At 36.6% G+C, this 13,852-nt stretch overlaps 1 protein-coding gene across 2 annotated transcripts in view; it reads right to left on the bottom strand.

Annotated features, from left to right (window-relative positions):
* The window catches only part of LOC138718343 (usherin-like), a 156,140-nt gene that overhangs the window by 89,011 nt on the left and 53,277 nt on the right, over positions 1 to 13,852 (bottom strand). For both annotated transcript variants that reach the window (XM_069852768.1, XM_069852769.1), the window contains exons 10-11: positions 12,414 to 12,609; positions 11,464 to 11,594 (exon numbers count right to left, since the gene is read on the bottom strand). In XM_069852768.1, the coding sequence (XP_069708869.1) occupies positions 11,464 to 11,594; positions 12,414 to 12,609 (327 nt within the window). The remainder of the gene's footprint in view (positions 1 to 11,463; positions 11,595 to 12,413; positions 12,610 to 13,852) is intronic.

Raw genomic sequence — 13,852 nt, 5'->3', positions numbered from 1 at the left:
TGAGAAAACTGACCACAGACAAAGGGCAATGGTACAGGGATTGGAAGAGAGATGGAAGATATCTGTTGATACACAGCATAGATAAGAACAGGGAGTCAAAACAACAGAGATAAGGAGATATGAATTGGTAAAAGGTTTAGGATTCATAACCAAGGTACAAGATCTAGCTTATCTAAGACAAGTGTTTTGGGAAATGCAGAGCTGGCAGCAAACAACTAACCGTGTTACAAGTAATTTTCTTTGATCAGTGTATTTTTTGCGGTGCAAATATTTACAAATATGAAAAACTAGTGATTCAAAACTGGTCACTTATCTACAATAAAAACAGTTATACTTCAACGTACCTTCCTTTTAATTAGCTACCAGAACAAAAATTTCTCTTTACAGTTGGTTTTTTTTAATCTTAAATCCATGAGTCAGGCAAAGCTGAAACAACAGAGTCCTGTGGCATTAAACACAAAGCTACTTGGAAGTTCTGCTTAGAATAAATGTTATTATCACATCCTCCAACCTACAGCAAAGCTCTAAGCTTTATTAATAGAAGATAAAAGAGTATTTCAACATCTACTAGTAAATTCTCAGTGCAGAAAACACTGAATCAAAATTAGAGAAGCATGTATTCCCACCCCTTCCTTATAAAAGGATTGTGTAGTCCAATAAAACCTCTTCAATATGCTTTCAAGATAGAGATCCATTACTGATGTATCAGCCACATTTTTCAGGAAAATGAAGATATAAAAATGGCAAGAAAACAACATTTAATAAACAAAACCAAGACAATAAGCATGTACAAAAAGGCAAGAGAGTTAAGAGACACCACAAGAGTAGAAAACACAGTAATAAGGTTTTTCAACTCAGTCCCTTTTAGACTGGATTTGATCTAGATATGTAATTTGTTACAAGTGGTTCAGTCATGCATCACAGTCATTCATCAGAGAACTCACATTTGAAAAGCAACTCTGACTTTAATCTTAAATGAGGAAAAATACCTAGTTGAATACAGAACTGTAAAAGAAACATTTTGTTAGTGATCACAGCACACTCAGATTAAACAACAGCAGGTATTATATAAAGATATCTCATTAGCACTCAACAAATACCCCAAAAGACTTTCAAATTACTCCAAAAGCTACTATATGAAGGAAAGCACTAGATGCAAAAAAAAATCATCTTCAAAAAGTGGAAATCAGATCAAAATAAGGAAGTTAAATAAGAGAGTAATATAAAATTACTGAGTTATTAATTTCCTAAATCAACCTCAGTAAACATGAATAAAATTATAAAAGTTACATTATGGCTCGTTAAAATGCTGCAAGGAATCTCCTGAGATCTACAGACCAGTAGTTTTTTTTTCCATAGAGAGCAAATTAATAGAAATTAAAACATGAGTTTAATATATTGGAAAAGACTGGCACTTTTTTCTTTTTTATTTTCAAAGAAAAACCACGCTTAATGATTCTACTGCCTTTCCTTAAGTCAGCAACGTCTGGAAATATCAGACATACTGAGCCAAATGGATGATTAAAAAGTCAGTTATTTTTATATCAACAAGTACAAACTTAATGCCTGGTGAAAGTCAACGCTGGATATAGGTAGACAGTGATGACTCCAGAATTAGCTATTATCAGTCAAGAAAGGAGCTGTTAAAGCTGCTCCGTTCCCCCTAAAACTCATTTGAAAGCTCTGAAGCAGTTAAAAAGGCAATAGGAATATTGGAATTATAAGGAAAAGAATTGAAAGTTATACAGAAAATGTCACTCTGTCATAAAAATCCACTGCGTGTCAACATTTTGCACAATTCGTATATCTAGTAACCCTCTCCTAAATAAAAGAGGTAGCAGAGTGAGGAGAATAAACAAAGATACAAATGAAAAGAGACTAAAAGAAGACTTTTCAGTTTGTAAAGAGATGAGTAAGATGAAAGGAATATATATCTATAAAATCACAAATGGCTTACAGAATGAATACGCATTATTTCTCACAATATAAGGAGAAGAGAACATCCAGGAGCTTATCAGAAAGTAAACTTAAAAGATTGAAAAAGTACGTTTTCTATATATTTCAAGTTTATAGAAAAAACTCACTTTTTTTGAAATGCAATTAGAAAAAGAGCTAGATTAATTCCATATGTGAACACCAAACATGACAACTCAGATGAACCCCTAAGTTCGACTCTGGTAATCCCAAAATCATAAATAACGGGAATGTAGAAAAGAAATATGTCACAGAATGTCAGCATTTAGCCCTGGCCCAACTTAATGGGCAGCTAAACACAAGCAGTTGTATCCCAGTGCCTTCCCTCCCCCTGCAAGGAAAGGGGAAATGGAAATAGAAAAAGACTTGCGTGTTTGAAACTAACACTAGATCAACTGTAATGAAACAATAATGATAATAATAGTGAAAATATATTCAAAGAAATTAAACTGAACACACTCATCCCCCTTCAATGACTACATCACCACAGATGTGGCAGAGCAGGCTTGGGGAAAAGGTCCTGGACTGGAGTTAGTAGCAGGAGGGAGGGTAGACTCAGTCACCGAATTCAAGAACACATGGATCCAGGATCAGGGTAAAAAGACAGATGAAGTCCTCACTGGACCCTGGCCATCAAAGAAAAGAGTTTGACCCTCACAACCCCTCAATTTTATACTGAGTGTGATGTATATGGAACAGAACACTCTCTTGCTCAGTTTTGGATCACCTGTCCTATACACTCCTCCCTGCAGGTGTGACCATTTTTTTTTGTCCCTTTCACTTACAGGATTCCACCAGCTTAAGGATGGCCTTGGTTTCTACAGGAATAAGTATAAGGAACGACCTTTCTGCACACCAATATCCTGTGCTATCACTTCTAGAGAGAAACATTGACTGAAAAATATGCCGTTAACTCTCAGAAAATGAAATTACTCAGAGGACGCTCGGCTGAATAGTTAGAAAACTGATTCTACTTTAGGTCAAACAAGAACACAGAAGGATCCAGTTCCTTAATACCAGCTTCTGGTAACTATCAGAGAGGATACTATGCTAGATGAAAGTCTCATTTCTTCCAGTACAGCTGTTCTTATCATAAATAGATGGAAATCCAATTCTAATTGTGAGCAGATAGTAGCCATTTCCTGATGCAACAAGTGAAATGTGTAGATTACTGAGTGCTAAGAGAAGCAAAAAACATCAGTATCTTCAACAGAATTTTAAGCGTCAAGCTATTACAAGAAGCAGTAATTTCCATCCCATTCATTTGCAGAAAATCTATGTCCCCAAACTTTCTCTTGATAGTGTAAAAAATTATGCCAGAAGAAAAAGTATAACTCTTCAGAATGAGGGAGAAATAACTGGCCAACCAAAGAATATAATTCAAGCTTTCTCCAGAAACCAGCCAATGAAATAGTTTAGAGATCTCTATATATAAATTTCCTCCTACCTTGCTGTCACGTTGAAAAGAGTTTTCCATCTGTAATCAATACAAGTGGCAGCTAGTTTCTTGGTTCTAAAAGGAGTGCCTTTCATGGCAGTTAGAGAAAGGTATAGGAAACTAAAAGGTTTTGTCAGAGAGGGAGGCTTATCAGATTGCTGATATCAAGATGAAAGATACCCACTGAATTTTAGCCTCCAAAATACAGAATAACAAACTATATAAACCCAGTTTAACCCCACTTTCTATAGTAAGCATGGCATTATAAGAGACATGAATATAAGCTAAGGAAAACGTGCCACTGTAACACATCCCATATTACGCAGGTTTTATCCTTCATATACTGCATACAATTTGAGTAGTTGTACAGAATGTAATCCAGCCAAAAATAGCAGACGGAGGGGGAAAAAAGTACTTAAAAAAGTACTTGTAAAACTGGGAAGTTTGTAGGGTTCTGTAACTGCTTGGCCTGAATGCTAAGGTCTTTAATATTTTCAGTAGCTGACTGAAGATAAAAGAAATATGCTTACAGACCATCCCAGTTCACGGTACACAGCCGGAACTCTTGGCCCTGATAGCACCAATCAGCCTTTGTGGCCCCGAGCAGCCTCACCTACGGCCTCAATTCACACCCTCACCCACAACCACAGCCCAGAATCTCCAGAGAAACTTCAGTCTGGGCACTCGCATGTTGTCTAGGCTATGTTGCAGTTGTGCCTGTCCCCTGCCCCCAGACTTACGCTACAGCCATGTATCCAGCCTCAGCCCCTGATGCTCTAGACGGGATTCTCTGTATGGGCGGATAAATCCTGGACTGCTTACTGCATGAACTGGGGGAAGAAACTGATAATTTGGCTTAATTTGGGGAAATATCTTAAAAATGGGAAATAAATAAAAATAATTAATATCTTTAATTTCTCTGTACAGACAAAAAAAGCCTCAAAATATTCCAGAAGCACTGTGAAAGACTTCGTAATGGATACTGTTACAAAGAAGCTGTACAAACTGATAAATGTTTATGATGCTGCAGAAATAGGTCTACCACAGTTTATAACATGGAAACTACACTGAAATGGGTAGAACAAACCATTCCTATGACCACATAAAAATCTAAGTGAATTATGAAGCAAAGTGGTCGTTATGATTGCCATTATTAATTTCATTTCTGCAAATCTAGCTTACTCTGGAAACAACAGTATAACTGAGAGTACTGGTAACAGTATTTAAAGACTTTTATTAACCAGGATTTTGCCAGTTGTGCACTGGCAATATTACTGAACCTACCCCTCCTCCCACTCATCCAAGTGCTATCTGTCATTTAAAGAAATAGAGTTTAATTATGCTGATTATAGAATAAAAGAAAGCAATCTGTTCTCCTGTTGCTTATGCCTGACAAGTCTGGTTCTGACCCAAACTGTAAACAGACAGAAACAGCCTGTCTATTAATGTGATCATCTTGGTACTAAATCACTTATGGAAAATATCTGTCTAGATTGCTCACTATAAAAATGAGTCTAGTCGAGCATTACTACCACGTGGTGGTGGTGTATCTAGGGACCTCATAATTACAATTGTTATCTGATACAGAAAATCATTGATGCTGAGTTAGTATATATCCCTTGTGTCATTTATAATTTACGTATGAAATACACATTAGTCCCATATCTTTGAATGAAAACAGTTATAAAAAGTATGAAAGATATTTCCTCCTGCACAAATCACAGCTACCACATCATTGTCTTTAACTAGGAAGGCAACCACTCAAGATTTTGGAATTTTAGAAATAATGAGCAGTTCACACTGCTTTAGACTGTAGTGATACCACTCTTTCATTGGGGAACACTTTAACTCATCACATCTAGAACCACAGTTTCAAAGAGGAGCCTGTCCAGGAACAATGCCAACATCCAGTCACTAAACTGATACGAGGAATTAAGAAGAGATTTAAATACCGAGGTCAAAGGGTGACATACCCAAAGAATTGTCTTAAATATTGTTTAGGTTACTGCAAACTATTTAGCCGTAGCACTCATCTAGTACATATTCAACACGTACATATCATAATCTCAGAAATATATCTTCTGACTATTTAAAATCTTGTTGACCATATGTATTCATAAAGTATAAAAACAAATTTGCAGAAAAAAAATTCCTGGCTTAAGCTTTTCTGAAAGTTAAAACCATCTTCTTCTCCATGGTTCTCTCTGTAATTTCAAGTAGCTATTGTTTGGTGTTTGTACTAGAAGAAACTGCCAGAAATGCAATCTAAAAGTCTCTTCAATTCTGGAGAATAAATAGATGTGGGTTGGTGTCACTAAATAAAAAACTAAAGCTGACACTTTCTAGGGTTTGGGGGGTTTTTTTTGAACCAAAGTTAACTTCTGGCTTTGAAGGCCAGAACGCATGACAAAAAAAACTTTTGTGTTTGTCTGAATCATGACTCATTTCAGTTATTTACTCTCTACCAGGACAGAAGCACCTTCCCTTGAACAGCTGACAATACCCTAAAACTTACATTTCAAGACCCATAGGTATAATTAGTTCCTGCATGAAATTATTTCAGTTCATCCTGCCATTGCTAGCTTTACAATTGATTGGTACTAACCTCAATCTTATTCATATAAATGCTAGTTAAACACTTCTCGCTACCTTCTTACTTGAAACAAATCCGGCAAAGACCCGAGCATCCACTTGACTACTGTCTCAGGAATTGGGAGGGGTGAGCAGGAAGGTTGAGGTCTTTTCATTTTCTTCAGTTTAGGAAATGAAGACTGTAAGAAGTGCTTGCTCACACACATAGGTTGATGGTCGGACCACCAAATACCTCAGAGTATTCTCAGTATGTCAGCTCTAGGAACTAAAAATTGAATAAGTAGCAATAATGAAGATCCATTTCACTCCCCTGCTATGTCTTCTTTTTATCATATATGATGACTTTGGAGTGTCAGTAGCTTTTGACTCCTTGTGCTTAAAATGTAAAATGAGGTGTTCATGCTCCAAAGGGCAGGAGTGGACTAAATCCCAAAAATTACCTGACAAACTATCACAGAAAACCAGCATTTCCATGGTACAAAATCCACCAGAAATGAAGCCTAGAATTATTTAATGTAAAAGGCTCATTTTCCTTTGTTTTAGCAATAAGATTAAAGGTTTTCCATGAAGGTAAATATCAAGATTCAGAATAAACACAGTGTTTCATAACTTGATTTTTTATGGATTCCACTATGCACATAAGCTTTTTATTGACATGTTTGCATCCTTTATTTTCTTTATTCTGTTTGACAGATCTGTTGTCTGTTGACTAAAATGTTCTTAATTAACTGCTTTACCTACATTCTTTCCCTTGTAAAACACATTCCAGTTATTTATTTATTGTCAATTGCAATAAATGGGTTGAAAACTCTGCAGGTGAAAAAAATGAGAATGATCTAAAATAAGAATGAGCATTCCTCTATGAATTACTCAAGTCTTATGAGAAATGAAGATTCTGCTCTGGTTTAAAATATGCAGATATTAGCTAGCCTTTTTCCATTGTGTATAAAAAAAAAAAAAAAAAAATTCCAAGGGAAAAATGAAGACATTCAAAAGAGCAATACTTAGGGAGTGTGCAGAAAGGCAAAAACTGAAGCCTGTTTAAAGTCTTACTTGGTAGCACTGGAATATATGTTTTCATTTGACTCCTCAGAGGAAAGGGTAACATTTTATTCATCTTCATGCCTTAGAAAGAATTTTCTTGCAACATGAGACAATACAGTTGCCACCTTGACAGAAGGCAATTAAGTCTTTGCAACTATGAACAATATCTTCTGTTGGAAAGTACAACTTCTTTTCACCAATAAGGATATGATCCATATTTATTTGCATGTTAAGTAAAGAAAGATGTCTAAATTCACTGAGACCAGAATGGTACTCCCAAGAACTAGGTAAAAGCAATAGCAGCACTATCAGCTTTGCCTAAAAACAAATGGCCTGGAAAAGAATGCTTTCTTCATGCCATTATATATGGCATATTATAACAGATTCATGAAAGGACTACAAAGTGCTGTGCCTGATTGAATATGTAAGCATTTGTAGAGCAGTCTGGGTAAAAAGCTGCATATGAAAATGAGTCAAGGATTGTGGTATAAAGGCCAGAAGAAATTAATCTTCAGCTCTCTATATAGAGCAAGAATGATCACGAGTGGTATTCTGGCAGAATTTTCTCATGTGTGAATGGTTAAGGAGAAGGGAAGAAGGCAGACAATTCTTCTTTCATAAAACCCATGCAACTCAAATAATTCACCTGGACTTTCTGATTGTTTGAAATATTTGGGAAATATGATCACAAGGAAGATGCAATCAATGTGTATAATTTCTACACTAGTCCGTTATCAATAACCAGCAATGAACCGGACAAATTTTATCAGACCGCAGAAAGTATGTTTGAAAAGTTGTGGCAGATACGAGGAATTCTCTATCATAGAATCACCAGGTTGGAAGAGACCCACCGGATCATCGAGTCCAACCATTCCTATCAAACACTAAACCATGCCCCTTAGCACATCGTCCACCTGTGCCTTAAACACCTCCAGGGAAGGGGACTCAACCACCTCCCTGGGTAGCCTGTTCCAGTGCCCAATCACCCTTTCTGTAAATTTTTTTTTTCTAACATTCAGCCTAAACCTTCCTTGGCGGAGCTTGAGGCCATTCCCTCTTGTCCTGTCCCCTGTCACTTGGGAGAAGAGGCCAGCACCCTCCTCTCTACAACCTCCTTTCAGGTAGTTATAGAGAGCAGTGAGGTCTCCCCTCAGCCTCCTCTTCTTCAGGCTAAACAACCCCAGCTCTCTCAGCCATTCCTCATAAAGCCTGTTCTCCAGCCCCTTCACCAGCTTTGTCGCTCTTCTCTGGACTCGCTCCAGAGCCTCAACGTCCTTCTTGCGGTGAGGAGCCTAGAACTGAACACAGGATTCGAGGAGCGGTCTCACCAGTGCCGAGTACAGAGGGAGAATAACCTCCCTGGACCTGCTGGTCACGCCATTTCTGATACAAGACAAGATGCCACTGGCCTTCTTGGCCACCTGGGCACACTGCTGGCTCATGTTCAGTCGGCTGTCAACCAACACCCCCAGGTCTTTCTCCTCCAGGCAGCTCTCAAGCCAGACTTCTCCTAGTCTGTAGCACTGCGAAGGGTTGTTGTGCCCCAAGTGCAGGACCCGGCATTTGGCCTTGTTAAACCTCATCCCATTGGACTCAGCTGTAGTGATTGGAGGAAGCGTAACTTTGTGTTCATTCTTAAAAAGGGTAGAAAAGATGACCCTGGGAACTACTCACCCATCAGACCCACCTTAGTACCTGGGAAGATCATGGAACTGAGCTTCCTTGAAGCTATGCTAAAGCATACGCGGAATGGGGAGATGATTTGAGACAGCCAGCATGGCTTCACCAAGGGCAAGTTCTGCCTGACCAACCTAGAGGCTTTCTATGATGGGGTAACCACATCAGTGAACACAGGAGAAGCAACAGATGTCATCTACCCAGACTTCTGTAAACCCTTAGACACAGTCCTCCACAACATCCTTCTCTAAATAGAAGAGACATGGATTTGATGGGTAGAGTGTTCAGTGGATAAGGAATTGGTTGTATGGTCAGTTCAGAATGTAGTGGTCAATGGCTCGATGCCCAGATCAAGATTCTTCATGATGAGGGTGGTGAGACACTGGAACAGGTTGTCCAGGGAAGTTGTGGATGACCCCTCCCTGGAAGTGTTCAAGGCCAGGCTGGATGGGGCCTTGTGCAGTCTAATCTAGCAGGAGGTGTTCCTACTCATGGCAAAGGGTTGTAACTGGATGATCTTTGAGGTCCTTTCTAACCCAAGCTATTCTATGATAAGTCTCTCTATTGTACCCACCAGTCTCCAGGGAAGACCTCTCTCTGCTAATGAACTGCTCACCACTCCTCTATAACCCCAATCATTACTATAAGCCATCAAGTTATAATTTTGAAGTCTTTAATGTTAGTTTGCACTTTAAAATTTAAATGAAATCACACACTGATCTATAAGTGAGCAAGATCTGCAGATATATGAGAACTAAGAACCCATGCAAAACGCTACACATCTACACGTATTTCTCACCAAGAGTAGAGTGAAACAAGTGAATAGAACAGGGAAAGTTCTCATGATCAGTCCAAAGAACTAAGATGGGAGTAACCATCTTACAGTAAGCTGTGAACTATCTGCATTACAATGAGCAACTATTCTTTCTGTGTGACTCATTAGATAATTTGTGATTGAATTAATTCATTTTGAAACTCTCCCTCATGGAATTTGGTGACACAACTGGAACTTTGCAGAAAGAAAAAATCTTGATGAACTGCAGAAATGGTAAGATACGCAGCAAAAGTGCATTCTGTCCCATTTTTGGTATATTTCCTTGAAAATTATTATAGTGATGTGAAAATTAATTTTCATTAATAGGCTCCTTATTCCTTACAATTCCATCTTCCACAGGTCAGATTTGGAAACACTTCTTTCAACAACGCCTTCCTCTTTCACGTAATTAATTTCAGCCTTTAGTCCACAGCCTTATTAATCTATTTTTTAATGCCTCAATAATTTGTCCCTGCTCTGCAGCAGTCAATTGGTGTTTTATAAAGCAATGCAGTTTCTCCCATTTTTCCTTTTTTATCTCCCCATTCATACTTCCATAGTCAAGCATCATCAACATTCTTGTATATTTCTGTATAAAGCAGGGACTTCTCTAAATTACTTTTCCTCTAATTATTAATCACATCTAAGTTGGTTTAGGTTAAAATTTCACCACAAACCATGGGCACACAAACCAGTATTTGCTTTCATTTTTCCTATTCCTTAAAAAAGAACCCTAACATGATACTTGTATTTTACAAGTTGGGTTTTTTTTTCATTTTTGTAATGCTGGCAATAAGTATAATCTTCAGAAGACAGGAATTTATAAATTTGTTTCTATTTGTTCTACAGGGCATTATTTTAAAGAAACACTTTGTGCTAAATTTACATATCATTCAGCATATGCATCAATGCATGAGTCCTATGACAGTGCACTAAGTCAAACCGGACCTGTATTTGGGCTACTATACAACCAAGGATGAAACAGGATACACAGTACCTCACTGTTAAATAAAATGCAATAGCAAGAGACACATGGAAAATGCTAAAGACTGTTTTATGAAGAAAAGTTTGGAAAAGAGCAGAGAAGAGAAACGTGGCAACAAGCAGAAAAAGTCCTATTTCAATACTCTGTAGAACAACTTCAACTATTAAGACGTCTTTAAAATTGTTTCAGACAAAGATCTTTCTTCCCTTATCCTAACAAAATTTGGATTTTGGCAATGGACAGGACTTACATGAATAGAACATGAACCACAATATATCTTTAATATCTTTTCAAGACTTCAGTGAATTCTCTCACTTTTCTTTGACATGTGTGTTTTTAAAGGTGCAGATAGATCCCTTATTGGACTATATGTCTTGCATGTCAATGATGTTCATATGCTTAAAAAGCATAGCTGATGGCATTCTCTTTTCAGCATCACTTTGTACGTTTCTTTTTTTTTTTCAAATTGACTTCATAAATTAAAAATGAGATCAATCTTTGCCTTATTACAGGGAAAACTAGCTTAATTTTACTTCAGTTTCAGGCTCAACTTATTGCCTGAATTTTCAAAACCTATTAGTAATTTTAAGACAGTATCAAGACCTTCAGAAACACTCCAAACTCGGATGTTTTAATATTACTCAGTGCAAAAGTACCCGTTAGTATTCCAAAACTACTACTCACTTCTGAAACTTCATACAGTATTTTTCACATCTGTTGCTCATCTAGACAAAGAACTCATCAACAGCACATCTCAAATTGCTTTGTGTGTTTTATCAGCATTCAGTCTGTGATGCTAGTCAATTATCATTTTGAAAAGGCGGAACTTAAGCATTTTTTATAAACTAGTTACCACCTAAATACACTTTGTGAAATCTTACTGCTGACTACCCAACTGATTATAATGTTTTGTCATTTTTCTGTATTGAGTCTACTTACATTATCACATAGGAGGCTTTTATTTTTGGTGCCTGTTGCATAACAGTCACAGGATTTGCAAACATCAATGGCTGAAAGATCTGCACCTGCTTGTCTGTAATAGAAATCCTTGCACAGCTCACAATTCCGTCCTGCATGAAAGAAAGGTTATGCATTATGGCTTCCAATTCATTAAAATTAGCTGTATAATTCAAAATTAAAGACTCTATTCCTTTGAGAGAATTCTATAATTTTCAGGACGTCCATTTTAATGCACCTTTCATCTCTACCTGCCAATTTAGTGATCCAGAGCATATGAAACAATGAACCTGTTACAAACTATGTTTTACTCCATTAAACTTCCATCTGTTATATAATACCACACTTATATAAAAGCTGTGCCATGCAAATGCCTATACATTTTTTGGAAAAATTACCATTGAACCTGAAACTTTTCTTTTATCCCTTTACTAAAGAAAGCCAAGAAATCTGAAGTAGAATTGGTTTCAAAAGTATTCAAATATATTGCTTACACAGAATAAAAACCTTGATTCATTACATGGAATAGAAACTTTTATTCAACCAGCAAGAAACTGACATGACAGCAAAATTCAACAATATTTTTAAGATGTTATCTGTTAAACTGGTTTGATTAGAAAGACAGCCTTCTGGAGTTAAATGCTTTGGCACATGCAATGAAAATAGCTTTGAAACTAAACTTTCTAATTATTCATTAGAATGTGTTTAGTACAGAAGACTTTATGCGAGATTCGATCAAATTTTAGCTATTTTCCTGTAGCTTGAGTATTGACACAATTTTAACTACCACACTATCTGGAGAGTTTAAAAATGTATATACATGAGAAGTTATTGGAACGTCAGCCACTGAGCATTACTAATTTCATCTGACATAAGACCTAGCCAAAAAGTGACTGTAAAAAAACCAGCCCATTCTCTTTCATGTGACTTACCCGTTGTGTTGTGTTGACAGTTATCACACACTCCACCGCTGCCTCTGTAGTGTTCCTGAGGAAAAGGGTCTATTGCTAAGTCATAGTGGCAGCTTACTGCATGGCTGTAACATTGGCAAGGTTTGCAATTATAGGCATGAACTTGGTCACCTGGACGAAAAGGCTTGTCATTGTACAACGGCAAACACTGATTACACTGAAATACAAATTAAAAAAAAAAAATCATTGTTTCTTTACCTTATAAAAACATTATTATACTCTACATATTCACATTTCTTCCTGTGTGTTTTCTCTCATTTAAATATTAAAAACATTGGGGGTTTGAGTGAGAAAGCATAAAGGGAAATGACAAAGCCATCTCTTATTTTTTTAAAATCTTTTAAAGTTACTTTCAAAAACAGATTAAAATATAGGAAGGTAGGCAGAAGAATAAATATTTAGATACTCAACGCCAGGTAATATCCTGAGATTCAGATTTAGTCAGACCTCTAAAGATGTAATACGGTGCAAATACTATTTGAAGGACAGAAGACATTCATCTAACACATCCATTTGGATGCATTTTAATTAATACCCATTATTCTACTTTGTAGTATTGTAGTACCTGTAGTTTGTACAGTTACCATTTGACCTTGTGAGCCATAAAAAAGGTCTGCTATGACCGAATATGTGACATTGTATAAGCATTTCTGAATCTGCATTTATCTCATGAAATTTCTGAGAAAAATATTCAAACAAAATGCAAATCTCCAGTCATATTCAACTCCATCAAGTTATATTTTAAATATGACACAAATGCAGTATTTGGATACCATGTACATTTTTTAAATAAACAAATAATCTATCTTGTTTTCTTCAATTCTTTTCAAACTTATTAGCTACACAGACTAATGATATTCAACTTTTAATTAGCTTAAATCCAAACCAGTAAAAATATTTTTAAGTAGTTTGGGAGTACTTCAGAAGCTCATTTTTTACTTGGATGAACTCACAATAGTATCTTCTAAGAGCTTTGTGAAGAATATGAAGTTGGAATAATCTTCAGTTCATAACAGACTCTACAAAACTTCAAGGAGAGAATTTACTGTGCCCACTGGTTCATCAAGAACTAAAACCAAACTGGATTTCTTAAAGTCAATGAATGGATAGCATTTCGCACAATTACATCATCTTTATGGTAAACATTCCAACTAGGTTTTATGAAATTGGCCCACAGAATGGTACATGCTGCCACTGGAGAGATGTTTATTTTGAAGAATTTTTCTAATTCAACTAGCATTATCGAAAGTCCATTCCCAAAATACCGGTACCTTGCTGGATCTAAGAAATAAGATGCATTGCAATTTGAGGTCCAATCTTTCAAAAAGAATTTAAATATGTCAAAATAAGTTGCTTCTGTAAAGTATTTGTGCAACTTCTTATGTCCTAAGTTCCCGAAT

This window comes from Phaenicophaeus curvirostris, chromosome 2 (assembly GCF_032191515.1).
Source record: "Phaenicophaeus curvirostris isolate KB17595 chromosome 2, BPBGC_Pcur_1.0, whole genome shotgun sequence".
NCBI classification, from domain to species: domain Eukaryota; kingdom Metazoa; phylum Chordata; class Aves; order Cuculiformes; family Cuculidae; genus Phaenicophaeus; species Phaenicophaeus curvirostris.
Note: the sequence above shows the minus strand (reverse complement) of the source record. Positions and strands in the feature narration are given on the sequence as shown.